Source organism: Bombina bombina, chromosome 4, assembly GCF_027579735.1.
Source record: "Bombina bombina isolate aBomBom1 chromosome 4, aBomBom1.pri, whole genome shotgun sequence".
NCBI classification, from domain to species: Eukaryota; Metazoa; Chordata; class Amphibia; order Anura; family Bombinatoridae; genus Bombina; species Bombina bombina.
Window position 1 is genome coordinate 690,278,087 of NC_069502.1, and position 20,965 is coordinate 690,299,051.

The 20,965-nt window shown below is 37.8% G+C and overlaps 1 protein-coding gene across 2 annotated transcripts in view; it reads left to right on the forward strand.

Annotated features, from left to right (window-relative positions):
* The window catches only part of RPF2 (ribosome production factor 2 homolog), a 128,694-nt gene that overhangs the window by 54,660 nt on the left and 53,069 nt on the right, over positions 1–20,965 (forward strand). Inside the window, exons 1-4 of one of the 2 annotated variants that reach the window (XM_053710861.1) lie at positions 1,976–2,083; positions 9,065–9,197; positions 10,475–10,512; positions 14,986–15,025. In XM_053710861.1, coding sequence (XP_053566836.1) covers positions 2,061–2,083; positions 9,065–9,197; positions 10,475–10,512; positions 14,986–15,025 — 234 coding nt within the window. In that variant the 5' untranslated portion in view covers positions 1,976–2,060. Of the gene's footprint in view, positions 1–1,975; positions 2,084–9,064; positions 9,198–10,474; positions 10,513–14,985; positions 15,026–20,965 lie in introns of those variants that run through there. The other variant, XM_053710862.1, reaches the window with a different exon arrangement.

The following is a 20,965-nucleotide window of genomic DNA, read 5'->3' on the forward strand; positions in this document are numbered from 1 at the left end:
ACAGTTACGTGCAAACAATAGTGCAATAATAAAATGTTCTTACACAGTTACGTGCAAGCAATAATGCAATAATAAAATGTTCTTACACAGTTACGTGCACGCAATAGTGCAATAATAAAATGTCCTTACACAGTTACGTGCAAGCAATGGTGCAATAAAATGTCCTTACACAGTTACGTGCAATCAATAGTGCAATATTAAAATGTTCTTTACACAGTTACGTGCAAACAAGTGGAATATTAAAATGTCCTTACACAGTTACGTGCAAGCAATAGTGCAATAATAAAATGTCCTTACACAGTTACGTGCAATAATAAAATGTCCTTACACAGTTACTTGCAAGCAATAGTGCAATAATAAAATGTCCTTACACAGTTACGTGAAAGCAATAGTGCAATAATAAAATGTCCTTACACAGTTACGTGCAAGCAACAGTGCAATAATAAAATGTCCTTACACAGTTACTTGCAAGCAATAGTGCAATAATAAAATGTCCTTACACAGTTACGTGCAAGCAATGGTGCAATAAAATGTCCTTACAGTTACGTGCAAGCAATAGTGCAATAATAAAATGTCCTTACACAGTTACGTCCAAGCAACGGTGCAATAAAATGTCCTTACAGTTACGTGCAAGCAATGGTGCAATAAAATGTCCTTACAGTTACATGCAAGCAATGGTGCAATAAAATGTCCTTACAGTTACGTGCAAGCAATGGTGCAATAAAATGTCCTTACAGTTACATGCAAGCAATGGTGCAATAAAATGTCCTTACAGTTACGTGCAAGCAATGGTGCAATAAAATGTCCTTACACAGTTACGTGCAAGTAATAGTGCAATATTAAAATGTTCTTACACAGTTACGTCCAAGCAATGGTGCAATAAAATGTCCTTACAGTACGTGCAAGCAATGGTGCAATAAAATGTCCTTAGAGTTATTTGCAAGTAATAGTGCAATATTAAAATGTTCTTATACAGTTACGTGCAAACAAGTGGAATATTAAAATGTCCTTACCATAGTTGCCAACATTTCAAAAAAAATTCAAGGGACACTTTGCAGCAGAGCAAGCAAGCGGGTTACTGGAGTATTGACGACCTACTGTTCAACTGCTCCGCCCACTCAGTTCTGCAATCAAAACACACCCATTTGAAAGTAATAGTATAATTTAGATTTATCCATAGTTTATTATACAGATTACAGCACCAAGCTCTTACACCTACCCAGTTTCTGGAGCACATTCTGGGCATATGGTTATTTTTACAACACAGCATCAAAATTAGAAAGACAAATAATATGTGAACCCATTCAATAATAATAACAATATTCCATTAGGAATTAATTATATTTAAATAATACACTATATCTATTTATCATCTATCTATCTGTATATGTGTATGTGTGTGTGTGTATATATATATATATATATATATATATATATATATATATATATGCAAACAACAAATGTTGTGCAAAGGAGATTTTCAGGGACATTTCCAGGGACAAAAAAAATACAGGGACATACAACAAAATCCAGGGACTGTCCCTGGAAATCAGGGACTGTTGGCAACTATGCCTTACACAGTTACGTGCAAGCAATAGTGCAATAAGTTCTAAATCCTTCACCTAATAGACTTAAATGTGCGCCCTACAAAACACACGTCTGTCCCTTGCTCAAAGTGCACACAAAAAAAAGAGATGTAAATAGTAGTCTTAAAATATTTTTTTCAAAATGGTGTGTATCATTATTACACAAAAAGAACCATATAATAATAATAGTAATAAAATATCTGCTGCATTATTTATAAACTTCACGCCACTCAATTACTTAATATGCATCTACAATATTACCACCAGTACACTGCATTTAGCCAGAGTCTGGGTAACATGCGACAGCCAGTACGCGGATTAAAAACGCCAGCATCTGCACTAGATGGCGCTGTAGTGTAGGTCAGCAGCATGAGCCTTTACTCGTTGGATGACGTTCTAATGTGCGACGCGATGTTTTGTCATCGAATAGGCCGGAAGTGCTTGTTTCACACGTGGTTTCGTTAGTTGTGAAAAATGTCTGGGCTGGATCGTGTTGTGTAAGTATCAGGGACCGTATGATAAAAGCTAGTGTACATTGTAGGTTTTGATTGTAAACATAACTCAATGGATGTCCCTGTAATCTTGATGCTGACGCTGTTGTTACTTATTATAGAGTCTGTAAAAGTTTGTTTTTTAAATTCTCGGCTCCGAAGAGTATTTAAAGAACACGCTGGCATGTTAAAACGCATTTCTTCTATTTCAATCAAACGTTCAACTTAATTCGTATTTTTCCAGTTCTTTAAAATCTGACTGGCATTGTGTTTTAGTTACAAAAATGATTTGGTCGTATTAGCGTATGGAAGATAATGCTGGCTGTAGTTAAATGTGTTGCCTTAGAGTAGATGCTGGCTTAAAGGGGCAGTCTACTTCAATCTTTTTCATTGTTTAAAAAGATAGATAATCCCTTTATTACCCATTCCCCAGTTTTGGATAACCTACATGGTTATATTAATATAGTTTTTATCTTTGTGATTACCTTGTATCTAAGCCTCTTCTGACAGCCCCCTGATCACATGGCTATTATCTATTGACTTACATTTTAGCCAATTAGTACTGTGTCTTTCACAGCTCTGGGAGGGAGCACAATGTTATCTATATGGCACACGAGTAACAGTCTCTTGTGAAAAGTTAAAGGGATACTAAACCCAAAATGTTTATTTAATGATTCAGATAGAGCATGCAATTTTTAAAGCAACTTGTTTTTAAGCCACTACAGACGGCCTCTTATGATTATTACATGCTTTTTTTTATTAGAGGGATACTAAATTCAATTTGTCTTTCTTTCAGGATTCGGAAAGAGCATGCAATTTAAAGCAACTTTCGAATTTACTCCTATTATCAATTGTTTTTATTCTCTTGCTACCTTTATTTGAAAAGCAGGAATGTAACATTTAGGAGCCGGCCCATTTTAGGTTCAGAACCATTGATAGCGCTTGCTGGCTACATTTAACCACCAATCAGCAAGTGCAACCCAGGTGCTGAACCTAAAATGGGCCGGCTCCTAAATGTTACATTCCTGCTTTTCAAATAAAGGTAGCAAGAGAATAAAAACAATTGATAATAGGAGTAAATTCGAAAGTTGCTTTAAATTGCATGCTCTTTCCGAATCCTGAAAGAAAGACAAATTGAGTTTAGTATCCCTCTAATAAAAAAAAGCATGTAATAATCATAAGAGGCCGTCTTTAGTGGCTTAAAAACAAGCTAAAATTTATAAAGTATATTAATATAACAATGTTTGCTGTGCAAAGCAGGAGAATGGATTATCAATATTTTTAAACAATAACAATTTTGGTGTGACTGTCCCTTTAAGGATAGGCATCAGAGGGTTTCAATTAGTGGAGTACATTCAAATGAGGGGTCAGTCATTAGGCCTGTTTTGTTTAACATGTTTATCAGTGATTTTGGTAGTGGGCTCAAGAGGAAGGTTTGCTTGTTTGCTGATGACAACAATTATTTTTTATTTTTCCAGGAGGCGTGGATCAAATTAGCAGTGATATTAAAACTAGGGAAATAAATGTGATCTAAAATGTAATACCAAGCACAAAAGTATGCATTTACAATCCAAAAACCAAAAGGCCTATACTTACATAAACATTACTGACTTTAACCCCTTAATGACAGAGGACGTGCAGGGTACGTCCTCAAAAAAAAGGCAGTTAACGCCTGAGGACGTACCCTGCACGTCCTCGGTGTGGAAAGCAGCTGGAAGCGATCCTGCTCGCTTCCAGCTGCTTTCCGGTTATTGCAGTGATGCCTCGATATGGAGGCATCCTGCAATAACACTGTCTGGCCATCCGATGCAGAGAGAGCCACTCTGTGGCCCTCTCTGCACCGGACATCGATGGCCGGTATCGTTGGTGGGTGGGAGCCGACTTGGGAGGCGGGTGGGCGGCCATCGATGGGCCGGGTAATGTAGAGGGGGGCGGGATCGGGGGCAGGGCTGATGGGGGCGTGCACGGGGGCGGCGGGCGGGCGCGTGCACGGGGCGGGAGCGGGTGGGAACGCTACACTACAGAAACTATAACTTATTAAAAGTTTGAAAAATGCTGTATTAAAATTATAATATATATAAATCGGAGGTATCTAGGAGGGGGTGGGGGTTGGTCTTTGCTGGGGCAGGGAGCTACACTACAGAAAAGGGGAAAAAATAAAAAATATCAGTCATTTTATTCTAAACTGGGTACTGGCAGACAGCTGCCAGTACCCAAGATGGCGGCCATTAAGGCAGAGGGGGAGAGTTAGAGAGCTGTTTGGTGGGGGATCAGTCAGGTTGGGGGCTAAAGGGGGGTCCTACAGAGCAGCATATGTAAATATGCCTTTTCTTAAAAAAAAAAGCCCAAATATAGCTTTTATTTTAGTACTGGCAGAGTTTCTGCCAGTACTTAAGATGGCGGGGACAATTGTGGGGTGGGGGAGGGAAGAGAGCTGTTTGGGAGGGATCAGGGGGTCTGATGTTTCAGGTGGGAGGCTAAGCTCTACACTAAAGCTAAAATTAACCCTGCAAGCTCCCTACAAGCTACCTAATTAACCCCTTCACTGCTAGCCATAATACGCGTGATGCGCATTTAGCGGCCTAAGTACCAAAAAGCAACGCCAAAGCCATATGTGTCTGCTATTTCTGAACAAAGGGGATAACAGAGAAAAATTTACAACCATTTATGCCATAATTGCACAAGCTGTTTGTAAATAATTTCAGTGAGAAACAAAAAGTTTGTGAAAAAGGGAACTTTTTTTTTTATTTGATCGCATTTGGCGGTGAAATGGTGGCATGCAATATACCAAAATGGGCCTAGATCAATACTTTGGGTTGTCTGCTACACTACACTAAAGCTAAAATTAACCCTACAAGCTCCCTACAAGCTCCCTAATTAACCCCTGCACTGCTGGGCATAATACACGTGTGGTGCACAGCAGCATTTAGCGGCCTTCTATTTACCAAAAAGCAATGCCAAAGCCATGTCTGCTATTTCTGAACAATGGGGATCCCAGAGAAAAATTTACAACCATTTATGCCATAATTGCACAAGCTGTTTGTAAATAATTTCAGTGAGAAACCGAAAGTTTGTGAAAAAGTGAACGATTTTTTGTATTTGATCGGATTTGGCGGTGAAATGGCGGCATGAAATATACCAAAATTGGCCTAGATCAATACTTTGGGATGTCTTCTAAAAAAAAAATATATACATGTCAAGGGATATTCAGGGATTCCTGAAATATATCAGTGTCCCAATGTAACTAGCGCTAATCTTGAATAAAATGGTTTGGAAATAGCAAAGTGCTACTTGTATTTATGGCCCTATAACTTGCAAAAAAAAGCAAAGAACATGTAGACATTGGGTATTTCTAAACTCAGGACAAAATTTAGAAACTATTTAGCATGGGTGTTTTTTGGTGGTTGTAGATGTGTTACAGATTTTGGGGGTCAAAGTTAGAAAAAGTGTTTTTTTCCATTTTTTTCTCATATTTTATAATTTTTTTTACAATAAATTATAAGATATGATGAAAATAATGGTATCTCTGGAAAGTCCATTTAATGGCGAGAAAAACGGTATATAATATGTGTGGGTACAGTAAATGAGCAAGAGGAAAATTACAGCTAAACACAAACACCGCAAAAATGTAAAAATAGCCTTGGTCCCAAACGGACAGAAAATGGAAAAGTGCTGTGGTCATTAAGGGGTTAACTAAAGAGGAATGAGACTTGGGAATGATAATTTCATATGGTTGAACCCCTTAAGGACCGGGCATTTCAGATAAAAACTTCCCCAAAAGACCAGAATTTTTTTGCCATCACTACATTTAAACAGAAATAGAGCCTTTTTTATATTTACCTATCAAAACTATATATTTGGGGGGGGCTTTTAGTAGACAACCCAAAGTATTGATCTAGGCCAATTTTTGTATATTTCACGTCACCACTTCACCGCCAAATTTGTCGACCAATGTGTAGGGTTAATTTTAGCTTTAGTGTAGAGATCAGCCTGACACATCCCACCCCCTGATTCCTCCCTAACCCCTCTAAAACAGCTCTATTCCCTCCCCCACCTTACAATTGTCACCGCCATCTTAAGTACTGGCAGAAAGTCTGCCAGTATGAAAATAAGCTGTTAAAATATATATATATTTGCAGTGTAGGTTCCCCCCCCCCCAAAAAAAAAAGCAGTCTAAACCTCCCCCTCTACCTATTTGCCACCATCTTAGGTACTGACAGCTGTCTGCCAGTACCCAGTTTGCTGCAAATTGGCAATTTTTGTAAATAAAAAAAAAGTCCTATTTTTTTTTCTGTTGTGTAGCTGCCCCCCTCAATACACTCCCCCCTTCCAGATCCCTTTCTGTTAACGGATCTCACATGGGATCCCCCTCGTTGCCCCTACTCCCTCCTTCACCCTGAATGGCGCAGTTTTTTTGTTTGTATTCCCTGTAGCGTGGCCGTCCAGTTCCACCCACTCCCGCCCATCGATTGGCACCACCGCTGTCTGATTCACAGAGTGCCATCGGTAACTCTGCAAATCTATTTCTGCAGTGCCCCACTCGTGCGGCATGCAGAAATAGAGCTATCTCGCTATTTTGAGCGAGATTGCGGCAGAGAGAAGCCCAGGACTGCAGCGACGTGGTCGTTAAGGGGTTAAAATGTGGTAAACAATGCAGCTGTGCAGCCAGTAAGGCCAGTAGAATACTTGGTTGCATTGAAAGATGCATTAGCAGCAGCATTAATAAGGTTCTTATGCAACTTTACAGAACCATAGTTAGGATTTATCTTGAATATTGTGTACAGTTCTGTAGACCATATCTCCAGAAGGATATACATAAACTAGAAACCATTACATGAGTTAAAATGTAAAACATACTAAGAAAGATCTAAACATGTTTAGTTTAGAGGAGATAAGGGAAAGAGGTGACATGATAAAAACCTTCAAATATATGAAGACTTAAAGGGACAGTCAACACCAGAATTTTTTGTTGTTTAAAAAGATAATCACTTTATCACCCATTCTCCAGTTTTGCATAACCAACACAGTTATAATAATACACATTTTACCTCTGTGATTACCTTGTAGTTAAGCCTCTGCAAACTACCCCCTTATTTCAGTTCTTTTGACAGACTTACATTTTAGCCAATCAGTGCTCACTCCTAGGTAACTTCACTTGTGTGAGCTCAATGTTATCTATATGAAACACATATACTAATGCCCTCTAGTGGTGAAATACTGTCAGATTAGAGGCGGTTTTCAAGGTCTAAGAAATTGGCATATGAACCTCCTAGTTTAAGCTTTCCACTAAGAATACCAAGAGAACAAAGCAAAATTGGTGATAAAAGTAAATTGGAAAGTTGTTTAAAATTACATGCCCTATTTGAATCATTTTGGACTTGACTGTCTCTTTTAATAAAGTGGAAATCTGAAAGCATTTCCACAAAAAAATGAATACTATAACAAGGGTCACAATTTTAATAAACAGTGGTCGATTCATGGAATACACTTCCATTATAGGTGGTAAACATGAGGACCGTAAAATAATTTAAAAATTGCTTGGGACACGGATAATGCTGTCCTAACAAATAAGTACATTTACAATTAATATGGGTAGACTTGGTGGACCTTTTGGTGCATATTTACCATTTGATTCTATTTTAACAATTATATGTTAAACTCTTTCATTAGATCAAACAATTCAGTGCTTGGGCAGCTGATTTTCTCAATTTGTTTTGCCTTGTTGGCTTAGGAATACTTTTGAAAACCATATGGTACCGCTATTTCCCCCCCCAGTCAAATAAGTGGTATATTTCAGTCTCCAACAAAGCCTGGGAGCCATGACTCTCTTAAAGGGTCAGTCTACACCTTGGTCATCTTAAAGTCTTACCTTCGATTAAGCTGCAAATGGCCTCCAGCACCTTTTCTATATCATGCAGCGCAGCAGCAGGAATAGTAAAAAAGTTATTTTAAAATGAATATTGTTTCTGGCCACTTTGAATTTACTGCCAAGCTCAGCCCACTGATGACATCACGATCTGGGCTGCATATGGCTTCCAATCACAAAAGGCGCACTAGTTAAATTCAGCAGACTGTCAATACTATTCGGCAAAATGCCTAGATGCAGCCCAGATTGTGATGTCATCAGTGGGTTGAGCTTGGCAGCCATTTCAAACTGGCCAGAAACAATACTGATGTTAAAATAACTTTTTTACTGTTACTGCTTCATGATATAGAAAGGGTGCAGGAGACTATTTGCAACTTAATCTAAGGTAAGACTTTTTAATATGATTAAGGTGTAGACTGTCCCTTTAACACTATTTTCATCTCCTACCTTTTTTGATTATTTTAAAGTAATGGTAAACTCTCCCCTTTTTAAACTCAGATCTGGAATGTAAGCACTATTTTAGATGGGGTTTTATTCATCATGTGCAATGAATATGCGCTATAACTTAGTTTTTAATATAGATATGAAATTCAAATACCCCACGTTACACCACCCACTTCAAAAGTCAATTTTCCTGTCAGCTAAATGATTGAATTACTCTCCAATCAATGCTCTAGCTACAACAAAAGTGCCATATGGGGAGAGCGCTGATTGGACAACAATTCAATCTGTTAGCTCACAGAAAAGTTTACTTTTGAAGTGGGCGGAGGAGCATGCAGTATTTGAATTTCATATCTATATTAATAACTAAGTTATACTGCATCTTCATTACAGCTAATGAATTAAACTTCATCTAAAATAGCGCTTACATTCCAGATCTGATTTTATAAAGGGGAGAGTTTACCATCACTTTAAATATATCTATATAAAATCCTTCTGTAGCTGTTTATCTGGCCTGTATGTTTCATATACTTTTATCAGCCACTTATAATACATATTTATATTTGTGCGTGTGTGTATAGATGGCCTTTAGAATCCCATCTTGTAAATGTCATAATGGTTGTCCCATGCTGGTATATATGTGATATTTAATATATTTGTTTTTAACATTTTTCTTACAGGAAACCAAAAACAAAAAGATCAAAGAGATTCCTGGAAAAAAGGGAACCGAAGCTCAATGAAAACATCAAGAATGCCATTCTTGTTAAGGGAGGGAATGCTAACAGCACTGTATCACAAGCACTTAAAGATATTGTGAGTGCATTTAATAATAATGTTGATGTCCTCTTACTTAGCAATCTTGCCGTTTACAAATGAACTGTCTACCTGTGCTTATCTAGCACATATATTCTGTAACACTAAACCGTATAAAACATACTTCTAAGGTAAAGGAATAATTCATAACTGCATCACAAAAGGGCGGCAGTAACAAGGTTTTAAGAAGTATTTAGTTGAAGTATATTGTGGCCTTTCATAGTGCAAATGTGGTTATGCAGTTGCTTTGTAGAATGTAACTGAATCGGGCAGACTAGAATATCATATGAAATAATTTGTTGCATTTTCTACTGTTCTTAATAATAATTGTATTTCCATGTAGAGAGTGCATGCAATCTTGAGGTGGTGGGAGAATTGTGTGATAAGTGGGGATAGAGTAACATGCCTGCGTCATGGGAAAGCTTGTTTTTTTCCCCAATTAAATGTGTTAATCATTAAACATATTTGTCCAATATTAAATGAATGCTAATTGGTAACTTAGTTCAACTCCCATAAAAAGTTTAAAAGCATAGTTAAAATTATGATCAGGAACTAAAGTGAGTTGATGTTTCTGAGCAGGAAATATCCTACAAACCAGTTAAGAGCGACACAGCCTCCACTCACTGCACTGGTTGTAACCTTCTCAAAATTAGCTCTTACAGGGCTTCTGTTTTTGCTACAAAGTGGGGGGGGGGACTTCCTTTGAAAAGAAAAAAAGTATATAAATCTACACATAATTTAGCATTATTAGATTATTGCTTGATATCACTACACATTTGTTATATTACACCACTTCAGTCTATCTTAAAGAGATATTAAACAGTATGTGATTGTAGTATAAAATATTTATTTATGTGCAGTTAGAAAACATTGCACTATACTTTCATTATTTTGTTCTTTTTCTCTGTAATTTATAAAATGTTATTTTTCTAACTTCAACTGAGTTTTTATGAAGTCATTTGCGTCAAGTTATTTCCTTATCTATCCTTCCTGCTGAGAACCATTATGTACAGATATAAAACAGGCAATACAAGAGACTGCCCAAACAGTAGTAGCCCTAAACACTAGTACAAACATTGCATCACCTGTTACTTTATAGAAACTAAACCTTTACACACACATTTTCACGAATTTAATTGTAAAAAACACATCTGCATATTATTCTAAGGCTAATCTTTGCTTTGAATACTTACACTTAAATGTATGTAGGCAGATAGACTATGGTAAATGTTTTTGTGCCTTATTTTTAGTAACTACAATTTTACCTTCTCTTTTAGTATGCCCTAAAGAAGCCGTATGCCGTCCTATACAAAAAGTAAGTCATGTATATGTTTGCCTTTGTTGCCTAACTAGATCATGTGAAAACGCACAACAACTTAGCCTACAAATGTTTTTGCTTTCATAGCAGTGCAGCAGTATTCAAATGATTTTGCCATAGAGTAAAGAAATAGTCATGTCATATAAAACTAAAGGAACACGGGGATGTTAAAGAGACAAGAAACCCAAAATGTTCTTTCATGATTCAGATATATCCATACAATTTTAAACAACTTTCTACTTTACTCCTATTATGTAATTTGCTTTGGTCTCCATATATCCTTTGTTGGAAATGTATACGTATATAGACTCAGGAGATGCCGTGCACTGCTGGGAGCTAGCTGCTGATTGGTTGTTACGCACACCTGCCTTTTATCAATGGCCTACCTGATGTGTTCAGCTCGCTACCAGCACTACAGTGCTGCTCCTTCAGTAAAGGATACCAAACCAATTAAGCAAATTTGGTAATAGAAGTAAGTTATAAAGTTGTTAGGCCATGGTGCACGTTAAATGAATATTACACTAAATTAAACAGTATGATAGAAGTGGGGTTTACCTTTATATTAAGAAGCTGACACCCCCTCAAAGTGTTACCTTACACATGAAAGACAAGATTGCAGTGGTTTATTTTCCTTACAGTATTTCCTAACCCTAGATTCATCATGGGGCTTCCCATTATTCCATATCCTTCATGGTGTCACCAATGTAGTGAGAGAGTGCCTGGCCATTTGTAACCTTGAAGCAATGGACATTTAAACCCTAGATCAGACATCCTCAAACTTAACTCTCCAGAGGTTTTAGAACTACATTTCCCATGATGCTCAGCCAGCATGGCTGAGCATCATGGGAAATGTAGTTCCAAAACCTCTGGAGGGCCAAGTTTGAGGATGTCTACCCTAGATGATAAGGAACACCTGCTCACTGAACACTGGCATTTATTTTGAACTCTTGCATGCAAATGATGACATGGTGTTCTGCTTTCCTTGCTGTGTAGTTATCCTCTCGATCAGCGCACTATTAAAGTGATGGTAAACTTCAAATAATCAAATGCCATAAATGTAATCTTTAAACATTAAAAAAGTATATGTATACCTTTTTTTATTTGTTTTTAATCCATCTCTGAAAGGGTTAAATTTGTACAATCTTGAAGTCCAGCCCCTTTTAAAGCCCATAGAAAGCTTATGTAGAGAGTGGATGTGACTGTCTATACATCACAGCCCAGCAAAAAGAGGACATTAAGGGGTGCGGAGGAACAGACAATACCAATTAGGATTCTAAACCTTTTATTATAAAATATATATACACTTTAAAAAAATAATTATGTGGTTTTACTTGCAAACTAATATATGTTTTATTTCAACATTCTTATAGTCTAAAATGAATCATCACTTTAACATTCCTGCTTTTTCAAATAAAGATACCCAAAGAAAAATTGATAATAGGAGTAAATTAGAAAGATGCTTAAAATTGCTTGCTCTATCTGAATCATGAAAGAAAATGGTTTGTTTTTTTTTTGTTTTTTTACCCCTTTAACTAAATTAAATCAAAATGCTTATGTTTTGTTTGGACTTTAACCCCTTAAGGACAAGGCAATTTTTCAATTTCTTTCCCTTAAGATCCAGGGCTATTTTTACATTTCTGCGGTGTTTGTGTTTAGCTGTAATTTTCCTCTTACTCATTTACTGTACCCACACATATTATATACCGTTTTTCTCGCCACTAAATGGATACCATAGGAGCAGCTGACAGGTGCTAGGATCCAATCAGCTACTTCAGCAACCACACTCAGGAATTTGGATCTGTTAAAGTAACTAACATTGGAAGGAATCAATTTCCTCACTTTCACCTTGCTTTTCATCACCCATTTTTTTCATTTTTTAGTTTTGATTGACTTATTTTTGTTCTTCACTAACATTTGTTGATCAACTTTTTGAACACTTTTTTGGATTATATTTTATAATTTTTTATTTTTATTTTTTATGTTATTGCATATTGTGTATTTTATTTTTTATGTTATTGCATATTGTGTATTTTATTTTTTATGTTATTGCATATTGTGTATTTTATTTAATTATATCTTAACCTCACTGGATTAAGTAGCTAGCATTTTTATATCCATTTGCACTCACTCACTATTTGATTGTATCTATACAATTATTTTGCTACCCCCCTTTTTTTTGCACTGCAGTGCATTTTTCTATTTTTTGGAACACTATTTTTGTAACACTAATTTTGAACACTATTGTTTGTATTATTGTTTATTAGTTTTTTGCATGATGCACTTGCTACAGTTGTACTTAGGCTAATTCTGTTTTATTAGTATACACTCTTATTCTGGTGTACCACTCACACTGATCACCTGTTATTACCTCTGTTTTTATTGTAATTATCAGCTTTGAGCCGCTTCTGCAAGATATTCCTGTATTTGTAATTTTATTTATATGTGCTTTTTACATTTTTTATATATAGTCTTTTATTACTGATGCTTTTTAACATGGTTCATTAAATAATCTTCTTTTATCTCTCTGTGAGTATATTTATCCCTTGGCCTCTTGTTGGCGCTGTATTCACTTCTTACTACTTGTGCATATTTTCTGGAGGTTGGTTAGGATCTCTGTTTGGATACAGCTTGGGGATAACCTTAGCGCTTGTACACACACCCTTTTTCACTTCTTTGCTTTATTTGCAAGTTATAGGGCAATAAATACAAGTAGCACTTTGCTATTTCAAAACCACTTTTTTTCAAAATGAGCGCTAGTTACATTGGAACCCTGATATCTGTCAGGAATACCTAAATATCCCTTGACATGTATATATTTGTTTTTAGAAGACATCCCAAAGTATTGATCTAGGCCCATTTTGGTATATTTCATGCCACCATTTCACCGCCAAATGCGATCAAATAAAAAAAAAAGTTCACTTTTTCACAAATTTTTTCACAAACTTTAGGTTTCTCACAGAAATTATTTACAAACAACTTGTGCAATTATGGCATAAATGGTTGTAAGTGCTTCTCTGGGATCCCCTTTGTTCAGAAATAGCAGACTTATATGGCTTTGGCGTTGCTTTTTGGTAATTAGAAGGCTGCTAAATGCCACTGCGCACCACACGTGTTTTATGCCCAGCAGTGAAGGGGTTAATTAGGGAGCATGTAGGGAGCTTGTAGAGTTAATTTTAGCTTTAGTGTAGTGTAGTAGACAACCCAAAGTATTGATCTAGGCCCATTTTGGTATATTTCATGCCACCATTTCACCGCCAAATGCGATCAAATTTAAAAAAAACTTAATTTTTTTCGCAATTTTAGGTTTCTCACTGAAATTATTTACAAACAGCTTGTGCAATTATGGCACAAATGGTTGTAAATGCTTCTCTGGTATCCCCTTTGTTCAGAAATAGCAGACATATATGGCTTTGGCAATGCTTTTTGGTAATTAGAAGGCTGCTAAATGCCGCTGCACATCACACGTGTATTATGGCTAGCAGTGAAGGGGTTAATTAGGGATCTTGTAGGGAGCTTGCAGGGTTAATTTTAGCTTTAGTGTAGAGATCAGCCTCCCACCTGACACATCAGACCCCCTGATCTCTTCCCTCCCCCACCCCACAATTGTCCCCGCCATCTTAAGTACTGGCAGAAAGTCTGCCAGTACTAAAATAAAAGGTATCTTTTTTTTTCTTCTTCTTCTTTTTTTTTTTTTGGAGCATATTTACATATGCTGCTGTGTAGGATCCCTCTTAGCCCCAAACCTCCCTGACCCCCCCCAAACAGCTCTCTAACCCTCCCCCTCTACATTATTGGGAGCCATCTTGGGTACTGGCAGCTGTCTGCCAGTACCCAGTTTACAAAAATTTTTTATATTTTTTATTTTTTCCCCACTTTTTCTGTAGTGTAGCTTCACCCCCAAGACTAAACCCCCACCCCCTCCCAGATCACTTTGATTAACATATTTATTCCCCCTCTCCCTCTAAATAGAAACCACACTGTTCCATAGTGTAACGGTTCCCACCAGCTCCCTCCCCGTGCACGCACCCGCCCGCCTCCCCTGTGCACGCGCGTGCGTCCGTGCGCGCCCCCAGCAATCCCGCCCACGATCCCGCCCACCGGTAAGCCATCAATCGCCGCCCACCCGCCTCCCACGTCTGCTCGATGGGGAAAAATGTTATTGCAGTGATGCCTCGATATCGAGGCATCACTACAATAACCGGAAAGCGGCTGGAAGCGATCAGGATCACTTCCAGCCGCTTTCAACCCCAACGTCGTACAGAGTACGTCGCTGGTCTTTAAAGACCAGTTTGTGCAAGACGTACCCTGTACGACGCGTGTCGTTAAGGGGTTAAATAATCCTTACTGTTTTTACTAGGGATCTTCTTGGTTTATTCAAATAACATAGCATTGTGACTTTGTTTGGTTTGTTTTAAAAAACAGCTTGTTACCTGCACTTTATAGTGAATATGGCATCTTTTATTTTTTTAGGAAAAATATGACCAGACCATTTGAAGATCAGACATCTTTGGTGAGTTTAAAGAAGAGAATGATATTTTAGTGTTACTTTTATTTGAACGTGTATTTATATAAATCACTATATACATTTATACACACAGGGCTGAAACTTTTCCAATATTGTCTGACAAGTAAGAAACTTCAGTAGATGATTAAAAAAAAAAAAAGGGGGTCCTTCTCTCTGTTTTTTAACATTAAGTGGACTAGTATTTTTTCCCCCCTCTGATTTGACTAGCAAACTATACTAATCTTTTTTTTTTTTTTTTTTCTTCCAATCCCTTTGTATGTGTGTTTAGAGTATAGTGGTCTTGAGAAAGGCACCAGTTGCCGCTGAATCTTTGACCAGTTGACAAGTCCTATAAATTATAATACCATGAGATATATACACATATATACACATATATACACACACTGGATATATAAAAGTCTACACACCCCCTGTTAAAATGTCAGGTTTCTGTGATGTAAAAAAATGAGACAAAGATCATTTCAGAACTTTTTCCACCTTTAATGTGACCTATAAACTGTACGACTCAATTGAAAAACAAACTGAAATATTTTAGGTAAAGGGAAATAAAAGAACTAAAATAATATGGTTGCATAAGTGTAAACACCCTTTTATAACTGGGGATGTAGCTGTGTTCAGAATTAAAGGGACACTGAACCCAAATTTTTTCTTTTGTGATTCAGAAAGATCATGTCATTTTAAGCAACTTTCTAATTTACTCCTATTATCAAATGTTCTTTATTCTCTTGGTATATTTATTTGAAATGCAAGAATGTAAGTTTAGATGCCGGCCCATTTTTGGTGAACAACCTAGGTTGTCCTTGCTGATTGGTGGATACATTCATCCATCAATCAAAAACTGCTGTCCAGAGTACTGAACCAAGAAAAAAAAAGCTTAGATGCCTTCTTTTTCATATAAAGATAACAAGAGAACAAAGAAAAATTGATAATAGGAGTAAATTAGAAAGTTGCTTAAAATTGCATTCTCTATCTGAATCATGAAAGAAAAAATTTGGGTTCAGTGTCCCTTTAAGCAATTACATTCAAAATCATGTTAAATAGGAGTCAGTACACACCTGTCATCATTTAAAGTGCCTCTGATTAAACCCAAATAAAGTTCAGCTGTTCTAGTAGGTCTTTCCTGGCATTTTGTTAGTCGCATCCTACAGCAAAAGCCATGGTCTGCAGAGATGCTTCTAAAGCATCAGAGGGATCTCATTATTAAAAGGTATCAGTCAGGAGAAGGGTACAAAATAATTTCTAAGGCATTAGATATACCATGGAACACAGTGAAGACAGTCATCATCAAGTGAAGAAAATATGGTGCAACAGTGACATTACCAAGAACTGGATGTCCCTCCAAAATTGATGAAAAGACGAGAAGAAAACTGGTCTGGGAGGCTGCCAAGAGGCCTACAGCAACATTAAAGGAGCTGCAGGAATATCTGGCAAGTACTGGCTGTGTGGTGACAACAATCGCCCGTATTCTTCATATGTCTGGGCTATGGGGTAGAGTGGCAAGATGGAAGCCTTTTCTTAAAAAAAAAACATCCAAGCCCGGCTAAATTTTGCAAAAACACATCTAAAGTTTCCCAAAAGCATGTTGCAAAAGGTGTTCTGGTCTGATGAAACCAAAGTTGAACTTTTTGGCCATAATTCCAAAAGATATGTTTGGCGCAAAAACAACACTGCATATCACCAAAAGAACACCATACCCACAGTGAAGCATGGTGGTGTCAGCATCATGCTTTGGGACTGTTTTTCTTCAGCTGGAACTGGGGCCTTAGTCAAGGTAGAGGGAATAATGAACAGTTCCAAATACCAGACAATATTGGCACAAAACCTTTAGGCTTCTGCTAGAAAGCTGAACACGAAGAGGAACTTCATCTTTCAGCATGACAACGACCCAAAGCATACGTCCAAATCAACAAAGGAATGGCTTCACCAGAAGAAGATTAAAGTTTAGGGATGTCCCAGACCTGAATCCAATTCAAAATCTGTGGGGTGATCTGAAGAGGGCTGTGCACAGGAGATGCCCTCGCATTCTGACAGATTTAGAGTGTTTTTGCAAAGACAAGTGGGCAAATCTTGCCAAGTCAAGATGTGCCATGCTGAAAAAAATCATACCCAAAAAGACTGAGAGCTGTAATAAAATCAAAAGGTGCTTCAATAAAGTATTAGTTTAAGGGTGTTCACACTTATGCAACCATATTATTTTAGTTTTTTATTTCCCTTTACCTAAAATATTTCAGTTTTTTTTTCATTTGAGTTGTGTATATATATAGCAGGTATTGGCAGGTGCACTCTCACTAACACTTTAGTTCCAAATGCCAGGGTGCTAGAATATGGAAATCAGGAGACAGCACTCACTGCTCTTGACAATACTGGATTTATTCAGTGACGTTTCGGGGAATGTCTGATGAAGGGGTGTATTCCCCGAAACGTCACTGAATAAATCCAGTATTGTCAAGACCAGTAAATGCTGTCTCCTGATTTATATATATATATATATATATATATATATATTATTTTCAAAATAGGACTGCACTCGCTGGATTAAAGCATAAAACTTATTTTATTGTGGTAACGTTTCGGAGTCCACAGACTCCTTCCTCAGACCAGTACAAACATGCAAGTGAACATAGTGCCTTATATATACAATAAGCCCCACCCATCTAACAATACCTGTGTGAATTGCGCCAAAAACATGGTTGTCATGGTGATGACCCCCTCAACCAAACAATATTGCCATACTACTAAGCTAATAAAATATATAGAGCAGAAATATAAACATATCATTATAGCAATGTATATCCATATAGACCAACATTTGCAGTATCAGGTTACATTGTGTTAACAATAATTCAGCACGTGATTCATGTTATAAAGTCACAATAAGCATGGAACAATTGAGTCACAATAATCTATCCCTCATTTATAACCAGTTGGTTACTTATGAGTCTGTATGTGTCCATAATTGAGGTTATTACACAGTCATCATATCACATATTGTTTAAATAAGCGTTACCCAGAATTGGAGAATCCTAGTAAATCTCTGCCACTGCTTTTGTAAACGCATCATGTTTGTCAGGTCATAACAGATCTAGATTATTGCTGATACTCATAGCAGACACCTCCGTATAGGAACATACCTTATGTAAAAGTGCCAGTATCCCCAGTCTGACTAGTGATCTGCCAAAAAGATGTGTTGCTGTCAAGTGCCAAGTTATGTGTCTCAGAGACGCTGTGCAGTGAACTCCGGCGTCTGTGGTGTAATTCCTCAAACCGCATGGCTAATTAGCATATGCGGCTGACGTCACCCGGCTTGCGCTACTGCTTGTAGTCATGGTAACCGCGGTGCGTTTATACAGCTTCAAGCCCTGTCAGTATTATCAGAGTGATTTGAACTCATTAGTGAGTGTTAGGTGGCCATGTCACAATACAGCAGTAGCTCACCCAATGTTACCAGAACGGTTACAGCAGATGTAAAAGGGCAAGGTATTAAGGCTTCCACCGGTGGGGAATAATTTACATAGTGCACAACTTATAGTGCATAGTTAAAGTGTATTGTCACCCATATAGCTATTGTGGGGTAGTTGCTAAGGCTCTAGTAGTAAATCCCTTGTTAGGTTACCGCCGCTGTGGTGGCAAATGGGTCATATGAGAAAGAAACAAAAATGTACATAAAGATAAAACTAAATGTAAATACCGATACAACTAAGGCTTCCACTAGAAGCAACATAACAGGGTCCAACACATTATGGTATCCCACATACCTCATCAAATAAGGTAGCATATTGTCTTGTTACTCCAATTTTAAGCATATATCTGATACAGACTAACACAATGAGTATATATCTCAGGATACTTATTAGCATAACATACGTTTAACAGTATTACCTCCTTGTGTCTGGATACCATTGTGTCCATATAGCTGAACCTCAAATGATATCATTGGTTCACTATTCATAATTGGCAATCAAGCAAGGGCATGTAATCTAGTTTGGTTCTGGTCCATACATAAGTCATTATAAGGTGTTAACTCCTTTTATAAGGTGGTGGTATTATAGTGGTCATAGACTTCCATTCATGATGGTGACAGGTGACTCCATGGAGAGATAAGAGTTATATTCATATTAGGTTCGTGGAGATGTCATGGTACCCTAACATTATCCAAGTGCCCTTCATTTCCATGTTTCAATCACCTCTGATAAGGCAACAGTAGAGACTCATGAGTGGCACGGATACCTAATCAAGTGTGTATCACATTGTGTAACATGAAACACACTGGTTAGTGTTCCAACCCTCATGTATAGTCAAGATCGAGGTGGTCCATCTTAGTGTGTATCCCAGAGCTACAAGTGACTATCCCTGGTTGGATATCAAGCTCTATCAAGTGTCCCACTATAGCGGGTGATTCACCACGGGTGAATCCTCACACGTATGGGATCACCCCCAGCAGTGCTATAATAAACAACAATGGCTAAAGACTAAGAAAAAGGGTTGCTACAGGTGTCTGGGATGCACAACATGCAGTGGGATGATCCAGTGTAAAGTCTTCAGACATCCACACACAACCCAGAAATATACAATAAGACATTTCATTACCTGTACAACCTCTCATGTTATTTATCTGCTCAGCTGTTGTTGTGGCCTATTTTATGTAGGAAAAACGACAGACAACGCAAGACTCAGGATGGCGAACCACAGATCAGCCATAAGGAGTGCCCTGGACAAAGGGGTATCGGACCAACCCGTGGCATGCCATTTCCTTATGGCCAAACATAAGGTAACGGACCTAAGATTCGTCTTGATTGACCACGTTCCACCACTTAAACGAGGAGGTGACAGGGACAAAGCCTTACTTCAGTGTGAAACGAGGTGGATACACAGACTTGGTACCCTACATCCTAAGGGCCTAAATATGTCTAACGATTGGCATTGCTTCCTCTAACAGTGTGGTGTGGTTATATCTGTGGACATGAGCAGGTCTCTTAGGCTCCTTCCCCGTCTGTAACCCATGATGGGAGGATCCATATGCTTAAATGGTAGAGTATGGTCTGTAGTTAAGATCTCCCATCTCTTCCTGATATTATCAGCCATCTTGTCCTTTCCTTTGTTGAAGGTCGTGGTGAAAACCATCCTGTCTCTCTTTGGCTGCTCCCGTTGGTCTACCGGATTCATTCCATGAGTGACCACCTCAGCAATAAAATTTTGTATGAGTTCCATACTGTAGCCCCTTTGTAAGAACTTTTCAGCCATCATGTTTAATTGTGTTTCACGATTGCTGGCTTCAATATTGTTTCTTAACACTCTAATCATTTGTGACTTTATAATTGCTTTTCTGGTGTGGGGAGGGTGGTTACTGGATGCTTCGAGTATTGAATTCCGGTCAGTTGGTTTAGTGTAGAGAGTTGTACATAATGTGCCTTGTTTTTTGTAAATCCTAAGGTCTAGAAAGTCAATATAATTCCCATCGTATTTAAGTTCAAATTTGATTGGGGTCTCAAGCGCATTTATGTGCGTGACCCAATCAACCAGAGTGTCTTTTGTGCCATGCCATATGAAAAAGACATCGTCAATGTATCTTTTGTAGTGTTTCACTGTGTCGATATTATAGATGTCAATGGTTTCACGTTCAAACTGTTCCATATACAAGTTGGCATATGACGGGGCCATGTTCGATCCCATGGCTGTCCCCGTCAATTGCTGGTAAAATGTGTTTTCAAAACGGAAATAATTCAAGGTTAAGCATTTTTCCAATAGGTCCAGGATCAGAGAGATAGGTGGTCCAACGTATGGGAATCGTGTCAACGCCACTGCTACTGCCTTAAGTCCCTCCCTATGGGGAATGACCGTGTACAAGCTTCTTACATCCAGTGTGACTAATAAGTCATTGTCATCAACTTTATCCACCGTGTTGAGGATGGAAATGAGGTCACCTGA